Source organism: Chiloscyllium punctatum, chromosome 42 (assembly GCF_047496795.1).
Source record: "Chiloscyllium punctatum isolate Juve2018m chromosome 42, sChiPun1.3, whole genome shotgun sequence".
In the NCBI taxonomy this organism is placed as follows: Eukaryota; Metazoa; Chordata; class Chondrichthyes; order Orectolobiformes; family Hemiscylliidae; genus Chiloscyllium; species Chiloscyllium punctatum.
The window spans coordinates 1,531,924-1,555,824 of NC_092780.1; the positions used below are offsets into that span (position 1 = coordinate 1,531,924).

Consider the following 23,901-nt stretch of genomic DNA (forward strand, 5'->3'; position numbering starts at 1 on the left):
TCGCTGAAGTGAGATTTACACTGTGCAGACACTTTTTCACTACATGCAAACAACTGAAAGTAATTATCATTTGTCAGATCCTCCCTCTTATGACCTCGTCCTGTTGCTCAAAACCACTCACCACAACAAAAGAATCAATAAAGCTAAGATATATTACACATTCCAGCACATAAGGTTTTAAATTTATACTTTATCCTGCATTTCTTTTTAATCCATATGGCTGGAGACATGGATAGCAATCCATTCATTGGCTTCAGCCACTGCAGGGTTATTGGTTTTGATGCTGGGAATGAGTGTCCAAGGTCAGGAGTTTAGTATGTATGAGTTAGAACTGGAGTAGGCCATTTAACACTTTTTGCTTGCTCCTCCATTTAATAAGATCTTGCCTGATTTGATTGAAATCTCAACTACACTCTCCAACCTACTAGATTTTCCATGGAAGGTTGAAACCTGAATGTTCACCCCGGGTCAGTTGCCAGGTTGCACTTCATGATGTTTGTAATTAACCAAAAGTAGGCCATCGAGAAATGTTTGTAAAATCATCATTAGTTTGTGAAGTGTAATGTGTGTTCCAATTGAGGCTGTGGATTTCAAAGAGGGAGCATAGGGTTTCCTTGCAGTCCTGTGTGAATGCAAGTGTCATCAGCCAGTAATATTCTTTGAGGAAATTGCTTTCCCAAAAGATTTCGGGAAGTTTAATGTGTACGAGCTATATTGATCTCAGTTTGTAATCCTCATAGCTTTATCTAGGTGAACATTTGAGGGTCACCATTTGAGTGCACTAAGTCAGGTTGGCAGCAGCACTGTGTAGATCAGGGCAAATGAAGCAGTGCATATTGTGTTAGCTTATTGGCCAGGTGGTACCTGCCAGTTCTAGTGTGGGATTCACTCTCATCTTGACTTTGGTTCTGGTGTTCTCGAAGTGTTACCGGTCAACCAGTATACAGTCAAGGGTGATGTTAACGTTGGACCATGGATGAACAGTTGGCCACGGAACTGGACATGAAGTTCTTCTTGACCATTGAACTACTTAGGCTGAAACATATATACCCACAAAATATTTAAATGGACAGACAGGTTGATGCAGGTAAGATGATGTTTCCAGTGGTTGGGGTGTCAAGAACCAGAGAACACCATTTAAACTTAGGGGGAATGCCATCTAGGACCGAGATAAAGAGACTTCTACTTACTCGCAAATTGTGAATCTTTGGAATTCTGTGTCCTGGAGGACTCTGGAAGCTCAGTCTTTGAGTACATTTAAAGTGGAGGTTGACAAATGTTTGATGATCAGTGGAGCAGAGGATTATGGGGATAGCAAGGGTAAAAGGCACTAAAGTGTTCAATCAGCCATGATTGTACTAAATGATGGAACAGGCTTGAAAGGTTTAAGAATGTACTCCAATTCCAGTGTCCATATGCGCCTCACAATTTTGGAAGCATTTGATCAGTTGCCAGAGAACCTGAATCTACAGGGAGCCGTTTCTCAATATTGTGATAAGCTGTGACTTTGAGGGATGGCCACTCATTTATATGTTGAAGAGAGCTGGTGCAAGCTCTGCTCCCTGCGGAAGGGTTTTGTTTTATATGTGAGCAGCTGATTTAATGTCCGATGTGCACAGAACGCTTGGTTGCAATTACTAAGTTGATTTGCAGAGTTTCCACGTAGCAAATGACTTTGGAGAGTTTCACCAGCATGCCTGGGTATTGTACTCTGTGGCAGAATAAATTAGCACAGTTCCTGTCTTCAGACCTTCCTGAAAATCAGCCTCAACATGCAGTGTCAGGGAGCACTGCAGCTTGTGCAAAATCAGTTTGTTGGAGGAGTTTCATTCTTTCCACGGTGTGACCTAGCAAGTGTGTTTAACAGATTAAGTTTCAGAACCTTATATGTTGCTGAGAGAGAGTGATGGATATTCTTTGTGAGGGTTGTTAAATGGTTTTTGTGGCTCAGCATTGGCTGTTATGTAGGTTAGTTCTGGACTGCTGTGACCAATACAAATTGTTCTGGTCGTGGCCCCAGTGATTGCATGGAGCATCTTCGGCCAAAGCACAAATTTAAATACTTACCGAGGTTTTAATGTTATATGTTCATGGTAGGGTGGTTATTTACACTAAACAGTTCAGTTTTCAGGTGGACTGACCCATGTCTGCTACCTAATTTGAACCTGATGTCTTATTGTCTGGAAACCTCATAGCGTCAATTGTCCCAGTCTTTGGGAAACATTGTCTGTGGGCTACTGTCCCCTCAACGATCCTTGTGACTATCCAAGCAGGTAGTGGAGAAGGGGTGCATGGTTGTGGTCGAGGGAAGGATGGGAACAGGATTACCTGCATGTGTCCTTGATGGTGCCGTCATGGTGTGGCTGTACAGACAGTCTGATGCATACAGTATGCTGCTGTCAGCCAGCAGCTGCTACATGGTGTGAGAAGAAAGTATGAGAGACACAACAGCAGCCTGGTAAAAATAGGTAAAATGCTTCACTCATTTTTTTTAAACTGCATTAGCTTGATCAAGGTCCATCAGAAGCTGGAATGTACAAACTCAAATCAGCTTGCTTTAAGTCACTGGGGTCATTTTTTGCAGTTTTTTAAAATAAGCACTGCGTGCATTGGAATCGGCATGAGTGTCTTGTACTCCTGAGGGTTGGCTGTGGCCACCCTAGTTAAAGATAAGAATTCCATATGCAAGATCATAAAGATGTGAGCTGAAATGGAAGAATCTAAATGATGGCAATTCTTAAACTAAAATCTTGGTGAGGTTGGCATTGTGACTCTTATCAATTGTTGTAAAAGCCCATCTTGGTTCATTAATTGTTTTTAGAGAGAAGAAAATCTGCTATCCCTACAGTGACTTCAGACCCATAGCAATGTAGTTGATTCTTAGCCATCCTCTGAAACAGCCGAACAAGTTGCTCAATTTTATCAACTGACAGCTTTGAAGTTTGAAGAAAAGGATTGAAACTAGACAGTCTTAGATACCAGAAGTGTCAAACACAGCCTTGCAAAATACTCATTACCAACATTTGGAGTCTTGTACCAAAATTGGTACAGCTGACCCACAGATTGGTCAAGCAATAATCTGAGACAGTCATACTCACAGAATCATACCCTAAAATTAATGTCCCAAAGGACAGGACAGGCCACACTAGTGGCATACAATGGGGAGGGTTTATCCCTGAGAATCCAACATTGACTCCAAACCCAGGAAATCTCACAGCATCAGATCAAATATGCTAATTACATTCCCTTCTCCCCCACTGATGAATCAGTGCTCCTTCGTGCTGAACACCACTTGGAAGAAGGTCTGAGGATGGCAAGGGTGCAGAATATACTCTGGGTGGGGAAAATAATTTCTTATCACCATAAGTGGCTCATTATCACCACTAGCAACCAGGCTGATTGAGTCTGAAAAAACTTGACCGCTGGACTGAGTCTGCAAGAGGTGGTGAGGAAACCAGTAAGAGGGATAAATATACTTGACTTTGTTCTCACCAATATTGTGTGCCACTACCACTCTGGTAAATCCAAGTTAACTCAAGAAGTTAGGGGAAGCATCAACATTGAGGAGGAAGAATGCATCTGCACAAAGATGAGTGGCAGACAAGATGATTGTTCAGAATCTAAGTTTAGATTTTGGAATTAATATTGGGAAACAATACCACTTTAAACCAAAGAACTATGGAAGAAAATATTGCAAATTTGTTTTTAAAAATGAGATACCTGAATTCATTGTGTGTTGCACCTACAATGTGGTTTTATTCACTCAACTGGGGAGGATGTTAGACACCTCACATTCATGGGATTGTATACGTGGCAGTTTTGCCCAGTGACAAGACTTTAGATTGGTTTTCTGGGACTGCTTAACATGGTAATAAATTAAAAATGTGTTCTTGGATGAGTGGCTGCAGCTTTGTCTTTGGACAAAGAAGAAACATCCAGTCTGTGAAAAAGAAAGCATCTCTCCGTCTCTCACTTCAGTGAGAGGAGAGGTAAGACTAAAACCAGGACAGCAAGTTAGTCACTGTCTCTGCCCTTCTCTCTGATAAATACCCTTCTTAAAAGGAAAAAGGGACAAACAACCTTCAGAGATACCAAAAGGGCAAATCCTCAACCAGTGAATGAAAGGGGTCGGGAATCTGTGTGTCTGCACCCTGGCTTTCTCATCAGAGAGTTATAAATGAACTGAAAGAAACTGACAGTCAACATCTCGTCAATGCCAGTCATTCAGATTGGTGCCAGAACTGTGCTTCTTTTGTTCTTTCTTCGCACATAATATTTGTGGCTTGTCTTTTCTGTCTTTTTGTATGTACATGGAAATTTTTGTAAAAGGGATAGGATTTTAAGTTAAAGACATTAATTAGTTAGGAATTTGTGTTTATTTTTTGCCATTTGTTAAAAATAATCTGTGTCGCAATAAACAGCTGTTTTCTGGTTCAGTGCAGAAACCTGCTGAGTATTTTAGCCTGGGTTCACTGGTCACGTAAACTGGGGTCTTTAGATAATTTAATTAAATGTGTTTAAGCTTGAGATGACTCCAGGAATAGTGGGACTTGAATTCCAAAGTACTCTCCCAATGAGTCATGACATGGCAGAGAATGATTAAAGATTAATCCGGAGGAAGAAATTACGGTACAAGCGGAAGCTGGCTAGGAATGTAAAAATGGGTAACAAGAACTTCTGCAGATTTTTAAAATGAAAAGAAGTAAAATGAGGATTAGTCCTCCTGACAGTAGGAAATTAATAGGAGTTAGTAAGGACATGCTGGATAATATGAACATTTATTTTGTTTCTGGCTTCGCCATCAAGGAAACAAAATACATTTCAGTAATAGCTGTAAGTCTGCTGGTGGAAGAGAGAGAGAGGTTTTGAGTGAAATAGTAATCATGAAGCAGTAATGAGTAAACTGATACAGCTGTAAGCTGGATTCAGACGGACTTCATCCTAGGATCTTAAGAGATTGTTAATGGCCTGGTGGCTGTGTTGGTATTGATTTTCCCAAACTCCATCAATTCAGAAAAGGTTCCATTGGACTGGAAACTAGAAAAATATAACCTCTCTACTCAAGAATGGAGGAAGGCAGAAACCAGGAAACTATAGATCAATTAGCTTAACATTTGTCATTGGGAACGTATTAGGATCAGTTATTAAAGAGATTATAGCTTTGCACTTAGAACTCAAGGTAATCAGGAAGAGGTTGCAGATGGATGTGGACTGGTTCAGTGAGTGGATGAACATCAGATGCAGGATAATAGGGAAATGTTATGTTCACTTCTGCAGTGAAAAATAAAATATCAGAACATTAAGTGGAAAACAACTGAAGTATTCCAAGGTGCAGAGGGTGTGAGGTGTTCTAGTTCTAGTTTAGTCATGCTAAATTGCCCATAGTGTTAGATGTAGGGGAATGGGTCTGGGTGGGTTGCTCTTTGGAGGGTCGGTGTGGACTTGTTGGGTCGAAGGGCCTGTTTCTACACTGTAGGGAATCTAATCTAATCTAATCTAAATTGCCCTGTAGTGTCCAGGGATGTGTAGGTTAAGTGCATTAGCCATGGGAAATATAGGGTGGGGGGATGGGTCTGGGTGAGAGGCTCTTTGGAGGGTCAGTATGGACTTGTTGGACAAAATGGCCTGTTTCCATACTGTAGGGATTCTATAATTGATACCTGGATTGTGCAGTTTGTCTTACAAGAAGAGAATAGGCAGACTGAGTTGCTTCCATTGGAGTTTCACAGACCAAGTTGTGACTTGATAGAAGTGTTTAAGATCCTGAATGATGTGGGCCCGTACAACATTCTGATAATAGTACTGAAGATTGCTGCTCCAAAACCAGGTGTGCCCCTAGCCAAAGCTGTTCCATGACATCTGCAATCCTGGCATTTACCCAACAATGTGCAAATTTGCCCGGGTATCTCCTGTCCATAAGAAAGCAGAACAAATTTGACTTAGCCAGTTGCTGATCTATCAGTCTATCCTCAGATAATCAGCAAAGAGATGGAAGGGTCATTGATAGGACTATCAAATGGAATTTTGGAAGATGACACCTAATGCATCATAAGACTGTAAGTTGAAGGAGCAGAATTAGGCCGTACAACCTATAAAATCTGCTCTGCCATTTGATCGTGACTGGTATGTTTCACGACACCAGTCTCTTGCCTTTTCCCCACAATTGGTTAAGGATTCTAGAACTGAGCATAGTCTGAGAATTAGGGCCAGACCATTCAGGAGAGATGTTAGGAAGCATTTTGACACGCAGAATGGTAGAAGTTTGGAACTTTCTTCCTCAAACAGCAGTGGATGGTGGGTCAGTTGTTGCTTTTAAATCTGAGAGAGATAATATTTTCTTAAGTAAAGATATTAAGGGATAGGGGCCAAAGGCTGTTGTATGGAAAGAACAGATATTGCTGGAAAACCTCAGGATGGTGAGTGGTTTAGAGGGTAACTTGAAGATAGGCATTCCCAAGTATCTGCTGCCCTTGTCCTTCTACATGGAAGTGGTTGTGGGTTTGGAAGGTGCTATCTGAGGATCTTTGGTGAATTTCTGCTGTGCATCTTATAGATAGTAGACAGTGCTGCTACTGAACGTTAGTGGTAGAGGGAGTGGATGTTTGTGGATATAGTACCAATCAAACACGCTTTTTTTTTCCTGGATGGTGTCCAGTTTCTTGAGTAGTGTTGGAGCTGCACCAGGCAAGTGGAGAGTATTCCAGCACACTCCTGACTTGTGTCTTGTAGATAATTGACAGGCTTTGGGGAGTCAGGAGGTGAGTTACTCACATTCCTAGCCTCTGACCTGGTCTTATAGCCATTGTGTTTATGTAGTGAGTCCGGTTGAGTTTCTGGTTAATGGTAACCCCAGGATGTTGATAATGGGGAATTCAGTGATGACAACACCATTGAATGTCATGTGGCAGTAGTTGGATTGTCTCTCATTGGTGGTGGTCATAGCCTGGTATTTGTGTAGTTCAAACGTTACTTGCCACTGTCAGTCCAAGCCTGGGTAATGTCCAGATCTTGTTGCATTTCAGCCCTCTCAAAATGAATGTTAATATGAGGTCATAGACTTGTTTGCCGAGCTCATACATTTTTTTTGCTGACGTTTGGTCACCTCGCTAGGTGACATTGTCATTGCCCCTGGTGAAGCATTGATGGTTTGTCCCGCCTGGTATTTATGTGAGTATGCTTTCTGGTACTTCCGATTCTATATCTAAGTGGCTTGTATTATGGGGTCCAGTTCAATGTGTTTATTAATTGAATTCCGGTTCGAGTGCCAGGCTTCAAGGAATTGTCTTGTGTGTCTCTGTTTTGCCTGTGCTGGGATAGTTACATTGTCTCAGTTAAAATTGTGTCCTTCATTGTCTGTCTGTGTGGAAATGAGAGAGTACTGGTCGTATCTGGCAGCTGATGTTGGTGCACTCGGACAGTCAGTTTTCTTCCTGTTTGTCCTATGTCATGTTTCCCACAGTCATAGAGTCATAGAGATGTACAGCATGGAAACAGACCCTTCGGTCCAACCTGTCCATGCTGATCAGATATCCCAACCCAATCTAGTCCCACCTGCCTGCACCCGGCCCATATCCCTCCAAACCCTTCCTATTCATATACCCATCCAAATGCCTCTTAATTGTTGCACTTGTACCAGCCTCCTCCACATCCTCTGGCAGCTCATTCCATACACGTACCACCCTCTGCGTGAAAATGTTGCCCCTTAGGTCTCTTTTATATCTTTCCCCTCTCACCCTAAATCTATGCCCTCTAGTTCTGGACTCCCCGACCCCAGGGAAAAGACTTTGTCTATTTATCCTATCCATGCCCCTCATAATTTTGTAAACTTCTATAAGGTCACCCCTCAGCCTCCAACGCTCCAGGGAAAACAGCCCCAGCCTGTTCAGCCTCTCCCTATAGCTCAGATCCTCCAACCCTGGTAATATCCTTGTAAATCCTTTCTGAACCCTTTCAAGTTTCACAACATCTTTCCGATAGGAAGGAGACCAGAATTGCATGCAATATTCCAACAGTGGCCTAACCAATGTCCTGTACAGCTGCAACAAACCTAAAGAAGAAAGCACTACATGACCAAACACGATAGTGACCATACTGCAGGGTAACTTGTTAATTATGTTCATCCTGTTGGGTGTGAGCGCCGAGTCTTTAACTTTTGTGAGGACCTGGTGAAAGGTGTTTACTGGTTTGTGGGTCACTATGATTCCTCGGGGTCTAAGTAGTTAGGTAGTCATTTCCAATATGTCCTTAATGTACAGTATGATCACTATCGTGTTTGGTCATGTAGTGCTTTCTTCTTTAGGTTTGTTGCATAAGTATTGGCAGATAATACTCTTGGGGTAACCGTTCTGTTTAAATCCCTTGAATAAGTGTTCATGTTCTGCCGCCTGGAGTTCTGCGATGCTGCAGTGCGTCCTTGCTCATTTAATAATGTCCTACTGCAGCGCCATTTGCGGATGCTGGGGTAGTTGGTTTATAGTTCAATATCTGGTCCGTATGGTTATTCTGCCTGTACACACTGGTCTGGAGTTCACCAGTAGGTGTACATTCCACTAATACATACAAGAATGTTAATATTGCATTTGCCTTCTGAATGCCATCTGCATGTTCACCTTAAGAGGATCCTGAACTAGGACCTCTACATCCCTTTGTGTTTCAGAGTTCATAACCTCACTTTCCCACATTGTATTCCATCTGCCAGTTCTTTGCTCACTCTTCTAGCCTGTCCAAGTCATTCCATAGCCTCCCCACTTCCTCAGCACTATCTGTCCCTCCACCTACCTTTGTGTCATCTGCAAACTTAGCAACAATGTCCTCAGTACGTTCATCCAGATTGTAATGTATAACGTGAATAGTTGTGGACTCAACACTGATCCCTGAGGAACTCCACTAGTCGCTGGCTACCATTCCTGAAAAAGACCTGTTCATCCCCACTCTCTGCCTTCTGCCAATCAACCAATCCTCTATTCATGCCAGTACCAACACAGTGGGATCTTATCGTATTTAGCAGCCTCCTATGTGACAACTTGTCAAAGGCCTTCTGGAAACTCAAATAGATCATGTCTACTGGCTCTCTTTTGTCTAACTTGCTAGTTACCACCTTAAAGAATTCTAAGAGATTTGTCAGGCATGATCTCCCCTTGACAAAGTCATGCTGACTCAGCCCTGTTTTACCATGCACGTCCAATACTCTGTAATCTTATCCTTAGTATAAGACTCCAAAATCTTACCAATGACAGAGGTTGGGCAAATCAACCTATAATTTCACATCTTTGCTTTCCCTCCTTTCTTAAACAGTGGTGTTACATTAACCATTTTCGGGTCCTCTGGGACCCTCCCTGACTCTGGTGACTGCTGAAGTGTCTGTACAATCTCCTCAATTATTCCCTTCAGAACTCTGGGATGGAGTCCATCTAGTCCGGATGATTTATTCACCTTCAGGTCTTTCAGCTTCCCCGGCACCTTCTCCTTAGTGATAGCAAGTACACTCACCTCTGCTCCCTGACTCGCTTGTAATTCCGGCATGCTGTTGGTGTCTTCCACCATGATGACCAAAGTAAAGAACATAATTAATTACAAAAACAGAAATTACTGGAAAAAGCTTAGCAGGTCTGGCAGCATCTGTGGAGAGAAATCAGCACGAACATGTGAGGTCCAGTGACTCTTAAAACATATTTAGTTCCTCTGCTATTTATTTGTTCCCCATTTTTCTACTTCAGCCAAATTTTTCAACAGTCCAATGTCCACTCTTGCTTCTGTCTTATCTGTTATATATCTAAAATAACCTGTTGTAATCTTCTTTCATATTGCTAGACAGCTTTCCCTCATATTTCATCTTCTCCCTCCTTATTGATTGTTTTATCTGTCCTCTGTTGGTTTTTATGGAGAGGACACTCTTCCTAGCATGCTGCTGAGTGCAGACTACTCTTCCCAGTAAAAACCAAACCCATGCCCTTTAGGAAAGGAAATCCACTCTCCTTGGCTGGCCTGACTAACGTGACTCCAGACCTACAACTTTCCTTTGTGCAATTCAGGATGGGCAATGCAGGCCCAGCCTGTGAATAACCCCCTGCTATCCTATTATTGAATATTTTTTAGAAAACGAGTTGAGAAGGCAGAGAGACATATACCCCATAACCTGATCTTAGTACAGAAGCACAACATTGTGATTCCATCTTCAGAGAAAACAGTGGATGGAATTGGATGTTTTTGACATTGGAACATACCACCATTTGGAGAACTGCTGGAAAAGCCTAAAGGCTTCCACGGGGGAGGTCCAACTGTCAGGCATTTAACCCAGCCAAATCAGCCTTTGTGGCAGATTCTGAACCCAGGGGATATCCAGGATGTTAACAAAAAAAAGCTCACTATATTCACTTTAATGCTTCCTTATTCCTGAATTCTGCTTCTACTTCACCATATCCAGTGCAACATATTGATTCCCTGCCAGAATATTGGAGCTTCTTTGTCCCTTACCCACTTTTGAAAATGTGTTGCTGGAAAAGCACAGCAGGTCAGGCAGCATCCAAGGAGCAGGAGAATTGACGTTTTGGGCATCAGCCTTTCTTCCCGAAACGTCGATTCTCCTGTTCCTTGGATGCTGCCTGATCTGCTGCGCTTTTCCAGCAACACATTTTCAGCTCTGATCTCCAGCATCTACAGTCCTCACTTTCTCCCCTACCCACTTTTGTTCATTATCGTTTGAACACACAGTATTATGGAATCAGTAATTGATATCGCTTACCGCCAGTGCGGCTGTTGATCCTTTGATACTGTGGTGGCCTGCATTATGATCTTTGACCCTTTACCTCAGTCAGGTGCTTTAGCTATGTTCCTCAATTTTCAAGAAGCCTGGGAGGGCAATGAAATAAATGATGAGCTGCAAGATAGGAACTGGTGTGTGACTGTTGGTCTGTTGTCCTTAACCAATCATTGTTGTTGATTAGCTATGTACATTGCTCACTTCCATAAATTGTGTGTCATTTGTTCCCCAAATATTATGTTAAACTTATTTATGCTGTGTCACCATAAAGTTCTTTCAATTGTCTATAGATGGCCACTTTTACAATATGAGGCTGTTGTGATGTCACCATCTGCAAAAGCAGCCTGATATGTAGCAATGTCCACTGAGTTTTGTTGTCCCATGTTTACTGATAACCTTTGTGGTCTCTGCTAAGTGTGGTATACTACTCATCTTGAGTGAACACTTTTTTTAACTAATTCATGTTTGTAGTGAATGAAATCGCTAGTAGAGACTTGAATCTTTGCCTGTATGCAACCCACATTGTCTACAGCCAGCTAATTGTGGTGAATTACATCCAAGTTAGACATTTTTTATTGTGATACTGTTGTTACTTGCAGAAAAAGGAAACTTTTTTTTTAAAGTAAACTCTATTCTGTGATAGATTCCAGCCTTATCAGCTCTCACAGACAATTTGAAACCACAGAACTGTAAACATGATTGTTCAAGCCAGCAACATTCTCTTCAAAATCCAGTCTTAGAGAAACTGAGACCAGAACTTGACTCAAGGTTTTGATCTGTTGAGCTTTCTGATTTAACATTTTTCTCCCTCTCCATCAACAGTTCCCTGACAAAAGCAGAACTTTAAACATAAACAGGATGTGAAATCTAACTTCTCAGATATTGCAATCCAGATTAAGTAAAATTTCTGTTGCATGAAAATATTGATATCCTATTGCTCTGTTCTAACAAATCAAACATTGTGAGTAGGGGAGGCATTGACGTAGTGTTAATGTCACTGACTCGTAATCTAGAACTTTCGGGTCCTAACTGTTTAATACAAATACCTTGCACCTGGTCAAAAAGTAGACTCTGCATAAACGTAGACTGTTAGAGTTTGGAAATAGACCATTCAGCTCAGATGTCTTGCACATGTAAGATTCTTAGGGAGTTTGAGGGGGTAGATGCAGAGGGGTTATTTACCCCTGTAGTTGAATCTAGGATCAGAGGATATTATCTCAAATTAAGGAGGTGTCCATCTAAGACAGAATGAGGGGGATTTTTTTTTTCTCAGAGTTGTGAAATGTTTTACCACTGAGTGTTGTTGAGGCTGGGTTCTTTAGTACATTAAAGATTGACATTTTTTTGTCTCCTTTCCGATTTGAATAAGGTTATTGGCAGTTTTCCAATCTCTGGGACTTTTCCAGAATCCATTCTTGCAAGATTACTACCAGTGCATCCCAGTTAGGAAATCCTGCCCATCTTTGGAAGTGAACATGACGATCCACTGTGCTGATATTAGCAAGGTGTAAATGCAACATTCAGTAGTGAAACCAGGAAACACTTTTTTCCATACAAAAAGTGTGGCACTGGAAAAGCACAGCTGGTAAGGCAGCATCCGAGGAGCAGGAGAGTCAGGAAGGGCTGAGGCCCGAAATGTTGATTGTCCTCCTCCTCGGATGTTGCCTGACCAGCTGTGCTTTTCCAGCACCAGACTTTTTGACTCTGATCTTCAGCATTTGCAGTCCTCACTTTCTCCATACAAAAGGTAGTGGCACTCCAGAATCCCGTTGCACCTGCCACACTGTTTGAACTCCTATATTCCAGCAAAAGAACTGTGAGTCAACTCTTAATAATAGTAAAACAATAATATTTGTTTATTTGACACAATTAATATTAGAACAACAAATACACTATGAGCTAATAATAAATAAATCTACCTTATGCTTTAACTTAACTTTGATCATGTACCACCACAGTAGACCTTGGCCAGTCTCCACATGGTGATGTGCTCTGGTCTTCTTCCGATGGTTTCAGAGGTGCGTTCTCTTTTGGTGGTTATTCTTGAATTACTGCCCTCCAGTTACCGCTCAAGTTATTGCGCCTGAGGGAGGGTGTTGCAGCGATTGTTACACTCCAAAGGCTTTGCATCTTTTTGGGATCTTCGCGGTTCACCAATGGATTGATCAGGATCGATCAGACCCAACCAGGCATTAGCATGCTGATGGCAGGGCAGTCCTTGGGCACCCATTCCTGGAGATGCTGGGTGCATGTCATCCAAATAAGGGTGTGAGATGCCTCAGTGTCTGGTACACACCTCGATGTTTCCAATCGCCCTGAGGACGATGTCCATGGCCTCCATTCAACTCCAAATTTGGTTGTATTTTGTAGGGTCAGCAGCTACCAGGTTTGTTTGCAAACTTTCTGTTGGCAGTTGCGGCCTGCCTGGATTCTGCAGCATGTTGATAAGCATAGTCATTTTGGTCAAGGCTAGTTTCCATTTCCCAGCATGCTTTAGTCCTTGTCCATTTTTCATCAAATCCATCATAAACTTTATCATTTTGAGCAGTCCATCCAGCCATAATTCGTTCTCCACTAAAGTGGTGGATGTTAAGACTGAAAGAATTTTGTTTCGTCACAGTTATACAGGGAGATAGAGCTAAAGCAGATAAGTAGAGTTGTGATGGTCCAGTTGTTCGAGGTCTGTCATCTCGGCTCCAGGTTATCTCTGCAGGAATTCCTCAAGCTAATGTCTTAGGCTCAACCACGTTTAGATGCTTCATCAATGCCCATTGCAAGGACAGAAGTGGAGATGTTTGTTGATAATTGCACAATGTTCAGCACCATTCACAACTCCATACATACTGAAGCAGTCCATGTTCAAATGCAACAAGATTTGAACTCTTATCCAGGCTTGGGCTGACAAGTGGCAAATAATATTTGCACCACACAAATGCTGGGCAATGGCCATCTCAAAAAGAGACTATCTGACCTTGCCATTCAAAGGCATTATCATCCCTGAAAACCCCACTAGCAACATCCTCGGAGTTAACATTGACCAGAAACCCAATTGGACTCTCCTTGTAAACACATCGGCTATAAGAGCAGGTCAGAGGCTAGGAACACTGCAGTGAGTAACTCACCACATGACTCTCCAATCACTGTCTACCATTGACATGGTGCAAGTGAGAGTGTAAAAGAATAGTCCCCACTTGCCTGGATGTGTACAGCTCCAACAATAGGAGAAAGTGAGGACTGCAGATGCTGGAGATCAGAGCTGAAAATGTGTTGCTAGAAAAGCGCAGCAGGTCAGGCAGCATCCAAGGAGCAGGAGAATCGATGTTTCGGGCATAAGCCCTTCTTCATGATTCCTGAAGAAGGGCTTATGCCCGAAACATCGATTCTCCTGCTCCTTGGATGCTGCCTGACCTGCTGCGCTTTTCCAGCAACACATTTTCAGCAGCTCCAGCAATACTCAAGAAGTTTGACATTATCCAGGAGAAAATAGCCCACTTGATTGGCAACACATCCATAGCATTCACTTCCTCCATCACTGACATTCACTAGCAGCAAGCTGTACCATCTACAAGATGCCTTGCAGAAATTCACCAAGGCTCCTTCGACCACACCTTACATCTAGAAGGACGAAGGCAGCAGATACACGAGAACACCGTCCCTTGTAAGTTCCCCTGCAAGTAACTCATCATCCTCACTTGAAATATGTTGCCATTCTTTCAGTGTTGCTGGGTCAAAATCCTGATATGTTCCACTTAATGGCAATGGCACACAGACTGCAGTGGTTCAAGGAGGCAGCTCATTACCACCTTCTCAAGGGCAGCTAGGGATGGGAAATAAATGCTGGCCAGCCAGCAACACCCACTCTCCATGAGTGAATTAAAAAAAAGATATTGATCAGCCATAACTGAACACAGAAGCACCTCAAGAGACTGAATGGGCTCCTCCTGTTCCTATAACAAAGAGTTGCAAAAACAATTACAATGGAAGAAAATGAATGGTTTAGAAGGTTTCTGGATTACAAATGATAAATTAGCTTCATGAGTCATAGAGATGTACAGTACGGAAACAGACCCTTTAATCCAACTCGTCCATGCCGACCAGATATCCTAAATTAATCTAGTCCCATTTGCCAGCATTTGGCCCATATCCCTCTAAACCCTTCCTATTTATAAACCTATTCAGATGCCTTTTAAATGCTATAATTTTATCAGTGTCCACCATCTGACAGCTCATTCCATATATGCTCCACCCTCTGTAATATACTCCCTAATATACTACTTGTCCACACAGCATGTTGTAAAAACATTATTGCCATGCATCATCCTCATGTAAAAATTGCCATAATTAACTTCTCAAGGCACCCTGGGATTGGCAATGAATATCGATTTTTGGCAATGCCATTACAATCTGAGAATGAATTAACCAAAACACTCTGGATAAAATTGGGTGGACAAATTTTATGGTAGAGGATTAAAAGAAAAGAAAAATTGTGACAACTAGCTCAGGGACATAAGGATTCCAAAGTCCAATTACAGAAAAAACTGATATAACAGTGAATTGAGAAGTATTGTGGTTTGCTGAAATGGCAGGTTTCTTGACTGAAGAGAACTGGCCACATGATTATGATTCCATCTTTTGATGCTGCCATTAATGTGAAGTACCATCATCAAAGTCACTGGTCTTAACTATTAAATCCTTAAATCTTGAACTTTAGTCAGAGGGTTAGAAGTGGTTGTGCTTTAATGCTGCACACCATTCTCTCTTCCTGAGTGACGCTTTATTAACATGCACAGGGAACTGTTATTTATACCATGATTGCTATTTACTGAGAATTTTTTTGTTAACTGACTAAATATAACAATATTACTGCTATTAATAGCTCTTAAACTCATATGTGTTTACTTTGTATTCCTGTGAGATGTCTCACTATTTGCATATTTTCATTGCAGTTGATAAGCCCTACAAGTGTAGCTTCTGTGGACGAAGCTACAAGCAACGTAGCTCCCTTGAAGAACACAAGGATCGTTGTCACAGTTACTTGGAAAGTACAGGTCTCTGCACACCAGGTAAGATGGATATATATTTATGTATTTTCAAAAGGTGTATGGAGTTTCTTTTAAAAGTTCTCATTTGTCAACTGGTATCAGAACACTGCATTTTCTTTTGTAGCGCAGTTTATTAAAGAAATTCATTCTCATTGGAGATTTAGTTAAATCTGTCAGGTTCATGTAAAGATAAGCAGGAAATTCTGCCAGTGTCCTGGCCACTGAATTCACCACAGAAAGACAGATCTCTCGTTACTTAATTGATTGTAGTAGCACATTGCTGTATGCAAATTGGCTGCTGTATTTCCTCCATTGTTACAGTGACTATGCTTCATAAGTACTTCATTGGCTGTAAAGCACTTTGGGACAGCTTGAGGTTGTGAAAAGTGCTATATAAACACAAGTCCTTCTTTTAATATTTGTGGTTAAACACCTTGTAAACATTCAGTGTAGCAGTTTTCCTTCCAAGCCTGTTCACCCTCTATTCAATATCGTGTACTTTTTCCTTCCAAACTTTTCCTTTGACTATTCGGCACAGATACATTCCTCTAAATTTACCAAAGTTGGAAGCTAATAAATTATAATATTCTGCTTCTAAGCAAGTGCAATCCTTAATGTGTCCCAAATATTAGACCAAGTCACAGCTTGGAAGATGCACACAGTGACTATTTCTGGGTGTAAAGTATCAATTTTTGAATACCTCCCACATTGGTGGCTTACTTTACTGTTACAATTGAAAATACCTCTTTTCCTGTCAATTTAAGGAATTCCTGTGGATTATCTGAGTATTTATTTATCTGAATGCATACAGGGAAAAAGTTGCAGGATGGCAAGGATGGTACTAAGTTATAGTGTTAATTTGGAGAACTGATGCAGACACTACACCATAACAGTTCTGGTTCTGTTCTGCCACTCTGTGGAATGATGCGAACCTCTTCTGAAGTGCAAAACATAGGGTACAAAGGATCAAATAATAACTAAAATATAGACTCAAAATGTTCACCTTAGCTTTGAAATTCCTCCATGGCCTCCCCCTGCTCTGTTTTGGTATCTTCCATCAATTTTTAGCAGCCCTGATTTTAATCATCTCATTGTTGGTGGCTGTGGAATTACCATCATGTCTCTCTTCCTCATTATCATTCTCCTCTCCTTTTAACCGCTCCTTAAAAGTTAACTCATTGTCAAAACTCATTTTATGTCACTTATTGTCACATTTTCTTTGATAAAACTCATCAGATATGCCTTGGGGCTTTTTATCAAGGGCAGAATCTTCCTCCTGAGAAGCAGCAGGGAAGGTAGTTACATGTTCCAAATGTCTTTGCTGCAGCCACCAGCAGAAGGTTCTGCTCCATCTTAAAGGTGTTATTTTAATGCAAATTACTTGCATTCATATGATTATCAACAAAATTCATCGTTTTTGCTTATAGCTCACAGCCATTTTAAATTTCGCTTTCTCTCTCTGGGAGAGAATCCCAAAGATTCCCAACCCTGCAAGTCAAAAGATTTCTCCTCATCATAGTATAAGTGGAATCTCCCTTATTTTTAAATTGTGTTCCCCTAGTTAGAGACTTGCCCATGCAGGGATAATATCTACCCTGTCTACTCCTTTAAGTATTTTGTAAATTTCAATGACATCATCTCTCATTCTTTAAAGCTCGAGAGAACACATGCCTAGTCTGTCCAATCAGATGGAGGTTAATTTGGATAAATGCAAGCTATTTCATTTTGGTAAAACAAACAAGGGCAGGACTTATACAATTAATGTTCTTGGACAATTTTGTAGAATAGAGAGACTGAGGAGTTCAGTTACATAGATCTTTGAAATTTGTGTCTTAGACAGGGTGGTTAAGAAGGGGTTTAGCACGTTTGCCTTCATTGTTCAGACCTTTGAATATAGGAGTTGGGATGTCACGTTGAGGTTGTAGAGAATGTTAGTGAGGCCTGTTCTGGAGTACTGTGTGCAATTCTGGTTGTCCTGCTGTAGGATGGATATTATTAAATTGGAGGTAAAAGCAATAACTGCAGATGCTGGAAACCAGATTCTGGATTAGTGGTGCTGGAAGAGCACAGCAGTTCAGGCAGCATCCAACGAGCAGCAAAATCGACATTTCGGGCAAAAGCCCTTCATCAGGAATAAAGGCAGTGAGCCTGAAGCGTGGAGAGATAAGTTGGAGGAGGGTGGGGGTGGGGGTGGGGATGGGGAGAGATTAGCATAGAATACAATGGGTGAGTGGGGGAGGAGATGAAGGTGATAGGTCAGAGAGGGGAAGGTGGAGTGGACAGGTGGAAAAGGAAATAGGCAGGTCGAACAAGTCCGGACAAGTCAAGGGGACAGTGCTGAGCTAGAAGTTTGAAACTAGGATGAGGTGGGGGAAGGGGAAATGAGAAAGCTGTTGAAGTCCACATTGATGCCCTGGGGTAGAAGTGTTCCGAGGCGGAAGATGAGGCATTCTTCCTCCAGGCGTCTGGTGGTGAGGGAGCGGCGGTGAAGGAGACCCAGGACCTCCATGTCCTCGGCAGAGTGGCAGGGGGAGTTGAAATGTTGGGCCACGGGGCGGTTTGGTTGATTGGTGCGGGTGTCTCAGAGATGTTCCCTTAAGCGCTCTGCTAGGAGGCGCCCAGTCTCCCCAATGTAGAGGAGACCCCATCGGGAGCAACGGATACAATAAATGATATTAGTGGATGTGCAGGTAATACTTTGATGGATGTGGAAGGCTCCTTTAGGGCCTTGGATAGAGGTGAGGGAGGAGGTGTGGGCACAGGTTTTACAGTTCCTGCGGTGGCAGGGGAAAGTGCCAGAATGGGAGGGTGGGTCGTAGGGGGGGTGTGGACCTGACCAGGTAGTCACGGAGGGAACGGTCTTTGCGGAAGGCGGAAAGGGGTGGGGAGGGAAATATATCCCTGGTGGTGGGGTCTTTTTGGAGGTGGCGGAAATGTCGGCGGATGATTTGGTTGATGCGAAGGTTTGTAGGGTGGAAGGTGAGCACCAGGGGCGTTCTGTCCTTGTTACGGTTGGAGGGGTGGGGTCTGAGGGCAGAGGTGCGGGATGTGGACGAGATGCGTTGGAGGACATCTTTAACCACGTGGGAAGGGAAATTGCGGTCTCTAAAGAAGGAGGCCATCTGGTGTGTTCTGTGGTGGAACTGGTCCTCCTGGGAGCAGATACGGCGGAGACAGAGAAATTGGGAATACGGGATGGCATTTTTGCAAGAGATAGGGTGGGAAGAGGTGTAATCCAGGTAGCTATGGGAGTCAGTGGGTTTGTAAAAAATGTTAGTGTCAAGTCGGTCATCACTAATGGAGATGGAGAGGTCCAGGAAGGGGAGGGAGGTGTCAGAGATGGTCCAGGTAAATTTAAGGTCAGGGTGGAATGTGTTGGTGAAGTTGATGAATTGCTCAACCTCCTCGCGGGAGCACGAGGTGGCGCCAAAGCAGTCATCAATGTAGCGGAGGAAGAGGTGGAGACTGGTGCCGGTGTAATTACGGAAGATCAACTGTTCTACGTAGCCAACAAAGAGACAGGCATAGCTGGGGCCCATACATGTGCCCATGGTTACCCCTTTGGTCTGGAGGAAGTGGGAGGATTCAAAGGAGAAATTGTTAAGGGTGAGGACCAGTTCAGCCAAACGAATGAGAGTGTCGGTCGAAGGGTACTGTTGGGGACGTCTGGAGAGGAAAAAACAGAGGGTTTGGAGGCCCTGGTCATGACGGATGGAGGTGTAGAGGGATTGGATATCCATGGTGAAGATGAGGCGTTGGGGGCTGGGGAAACGGAAGTCTTGGAGGAGGTGGAGGGCGTGGGTGGTGTCTCGAACGTATGTGGGGAGTTTCTGGACTAGGGGGGATAGGACAGTTTCGAGGTAGGTAGAGATGAGTTCAGTGGGGCAGGTGCATGCTGAGACAATGGGTCGGCCAGGGTGGTCAGGCTTGTGGATCTTGGGAAGTAGGTAGAACTGGGCAGTGCAGGGTTCCCGGACTATGAGGTTGGAAGCTGTGGGTGGGAGATCTCCTGAGGTGATGAGGTTCTGTATGATCTGGGAGATGATGGTTTGGTGATGGGGGGTGGGGTCATGGTCGAGGGGGCAGTAGGAAGAGGTGTCCTCAAGTTGACGTTTGGCTTCAGCGGTGTCGAGTGCCAGACTACCACTGCGCCCCCTTTATCCGCTGACTTAATGATGAGGTTGGAATTAGAGCAGAGGGATTGGAGGGCACCGTGTTGTGAGGGTGAGAGGTTGGAGTGGGGGAGGGGGGTCGACAGGTTGAGGTGGTTAATGTCCCGGCGGCAGTTGGAAATGAAGAGGTCGAGGGCAGGTAATAGGCCAGCACGGGGTGTCCAGGTGGATGCAGTGTGTTGGAGGGGTCCTCGGAAGGTGGGCGGGAGTCCTGATTGTGAAAGTAAGCTTGGAGGCGGAGGCGACAGAAGAATTGTTCGATGTCACAGCGTGTAGTAAATTCATTGATACGTGGATGGAGGGGGATGAAGGTAAGTCCTTTGCTGAGGACTGATCATTCGTCCTCAGTGAGTGGGAGGTCTGGAGGGATGGTGAAAACTCGGCAGGGATCTGGTGTGGGTGTGGAGCTGGGAGTGGGGTCGGAGCCAGTACCTGGAGTGGGTGTGATGGTGGGGGGAATGGGGGTGGAGGCACGAGTAGGGGTAGTGTTCTCCTCGGGGTTCTGGGGGGTGGGAATAGTGACAGTGGGGTCTGTGGAGGGCGTGTCAGCAGAATGCAGGTGAGTGGCGAGTTCAGAAAGATTTACCAGGATGTTGCCGGGAATGGAGGATTTGAGTTATAACGATAGACTGGGACATTTTTTCGCTGGAACATAGGATGTTGAGAAGTGACCTTATAAAGGTTTATAAAATCATGAGGAGCATAGATAATGTCAATAGCAAAGGTTTTTTTCCCCCAAGGATAGGGGAGTTCAAAGATAAGGGGCTGGTTTTAGGATGAGAGGGGAAAGCTTTTTAAAACTACATGAGGGGCTAACTTTTTACACAGTGAATGGATTTTGTGTGAAATGAACTGCCAAAGTGGTGGGTGCAGGTACAGTTACAATATTTAAAAGAAATTTTGATAAATGCATGAATAGGAAAGGTTTAGAAGGATATGGACCAAATGCAGGCAAGTGGGACTAAAGTTCAATTTGGAAACATGGTCAGCATGTACTGAAGGGCTTGTTTCTGTGCTGTATGACTCTATGACTCTCTTCTTTGGACAGCCCTGCCATCCTGGAAACATCGAGAAAGTGAGAACTGCAGATGCTGGAGATCAGAGTCGAGAGTGTGGTGCTGGAAAAACACAGCCAGTCAGGCAGCCTCTGAGGAGGAGGAGAGTTAACATTTTGAGCATAACACATTCCTAATGAAGAGATTATGCTTGAAATGTCAACTCTCTTGCTTCTTGGATGCTGCCTGACTGGCTGTGCTTTTCCAGCACCACACTTTTCATCCTGGGAACAAGTCTGGTGAACCTTTGTTGCACTCCCTCTGTGGCAATAATATCTTGCACGGTGGCTCAGTGGTTAGCACTGCTGCCTCACAGTGCCAGGGACCTGGGTTCATTTCTTGCCTCAGGCAATTGTCTGTGTGGAGTTTGCACATTCTTCCCGTGTCTGCATGGGTTTCCTCCGGTTTATTCCCACAGTCCAAAGATGTGCAGGTGAGGTTAATTGGCCATGCTAAATTCCCCGTAGTGTTCGGTGCATTAGTCAGGGGTGAATCTAGGCAAATGGGTCTGGGTGGGTTGCTCTTCGGAGGGTTGGTGTGGACTTGTTGGGCCGAAGGGCCTGTTTCCACACTGTAGGGAATCTAATCTAATCAAATAAAGAGACCAGAGCTGCACACAGTGCTCCATGTGCAGTCTACCAATCTCCTATGCAACTGAATTAAGAGTTCACTACTTGTGCATTCAAATCCTTTTTCAAGCTTTACAATGTAATGCTTTTTATTTACTTTGCTTGCCTTTCAGACTTGTTCCAGAATTTGTTGCCATATGTTTATGGGCGGCACGGTGGCACAGTGGTTAGCACTGTTGCCTCACAGCGCCAGAGACCCGGGTTCAATTCCTGCCTCAGGTGACTGACTGTGTGGAGTTTGCACGTTCTCCCCGTGTCTGCGTGGGTTTCCTCCGGGTGCTCCGGTTTCCTCCCACACTCCAAAGATGTGCAGGTCAGGTGAATTGGCCATGCTAAATTGCCCGTAGTGTTAGGTAAGGGGTAGATATAGATGTAGGGGTATGGGTGGGTTACGCTTCGGCGGGGCGGTGTGGACTTGTTGGGCCGAAGGGCCTGTTTCCACACTGTAAGTAATCTAATCTAATGTTTTTATGTGTGTCTCAAATTTATTGATTAATTCTGTTTCAAAGATCAGTATGATCTTGTCTCAGTTTGTTTGGAACTCCTGACAGAGCAACTGTGATGTTATGATTACTTATAAAGGTGATGTTTTGTGAGTGTGTAATTAGTGGGAACTCTTTACTCATGTATATTTGGAGGCAGAATTACTGCCCATGGTTTGCCAAAAATTGTGGGCAGTAACCAAGTTTCCGTAAAACCCTTCTAGTGGGTGACGCACTCAACCAGCAGCAGTGACTCAGAAAATTATCCTATGATATTCTAATTCATTGTCTGTTTAACAAAAGCTTGGTTATCTGTGATTGGTTTTTGCTCTTTATACTAATTGTGTTCTTTTTACTTAGTTGGTTCAACATTTTTGTTGTGTAGAGGTTAATAGATTTGTGTAAAATTTCTTTATTTAAAACTTGTGTAAAAACACGGTATACAATGGGAGATTGGGAAACTGAAGATGTACAAAGGAGAAAATTCAAAGAATAGGGACCATTATCATGTGCTGTCAGTTTTGGCTCAGTGCTAGCACTGAGTCAGACCGTCCATGGGTTTGAGCCTGATTTGAAGCTTCAGAATGTAAGCACTAAACCAATAGACAATAGACAATAGACAATAGATGCAGGAGTAGGCCATTCAGCCCTTCGAGCCTGCACCGCCATTCAATATGATCATGGCTGATCATTCCCAATCAGTATCCTGTTCCAGCCTTAACTCCATAACCCTTGACTCCACTATCTTTAAGAGCTCTATCCAATTCTTTCTTAAATGAATCCAGAGACTGGGCCTCCACTGCCCTCTGGGGCAGAGCATTCCACACAGCCACCACTCTCTGGGTGAAGTAGTTTCTCCTCATCTCTGTCCTAAATGGTCTACCCTGTATTTTTAAGTTGTGTCCTCTGGTTCGGCACTCCCCCATCAGCGGAAATATGTTTCCTCCTGCCAGAGTGTCCAATCCTTTCATAATCCTATACGTTTCAATCAGATCCCCTCTCAGTCTTCTAAACTCAAGGGTATACAAGCCCAGTCGCTTCAGTCTTTCCGTGTAAGGCAATCCTGCCATTCCAGGAATTGACCTCGTGAACCTACGCTGCACTCCCTCAATAGCCAGAATGTCTTTCCTCAAATTTGGAGACCAGAACTGTACACAGTACTCCAGGTGTGGTCTCACCAGGGCCCTGTACAGCTGCAGAAGCACCTCTTTGCTTCTATACTCAATTCCTCTTGTTATGAAGGCCAGCATGCTATTAGCCTTCTTCACGACCTGCTGTACCTGCATGCTTGCCTTCATTGACTGGTAGACAAGAACACCCAGATCTCTCTGAACAGCCCCTTTACCTAATTTGATACCATTGAGGTAGTAATCTGCCTTCCTGTTCTTGCCACCAAAGTGGATGACCACACATTTATCCACATTAAACTGCATCTGCCATGCATCTGCCCACTCACCTAACTTGTCCAGGTCACCCTGTAATCTCCTAACATCCTCATCACATTTCACCCTACCACCCAGCTTTGTATCATCAGCAAATTTGCTAATGTTATTGCTGATACCATCTTCTATATCATTTACATATATTGTAAACAGCTGCGGTCCCAGCGGTACCCCACTGGTCACTGCCTGCCATTCCGAAATGGAGCCGTTAATCACTACCCTTTGTTTCCTATTAGCCAACCAATTCTCTATCCAATCTAGTACTTTGCCCCCAATACCGTGCGCCCTAATTTTACTCACTAACCTCTTGTGTGGGACTT

At 43.4% G+C, this 23,901-nt stretch overlaps 1 protein-coding gene across 2 annotated transcripts in view; it reads left to right on the forward strand.

Moving 5' to 3' along the window:
• Positions 1 to 23,901, forward strand: part of LOC140465621 (zinc finger protein Aiolos-like) — a 230,776-nt gene that overhangs the window by 160,302 nt on the left and 46,573 nt on the right. For both annotated transcript variants that reach the window (XM_072561175.1, XM_072561176.1), the window contains exon 6: positions 15,706 to 15,822. In XM_072561175.1, the coding sequence (XP_072417276.1) occupies positions 15,706 to 15,822 (117 nt within the window). The remainder of the gene's footprint in view (positions 1 to 15,705; positions 15,823 to 23,901) is intronic.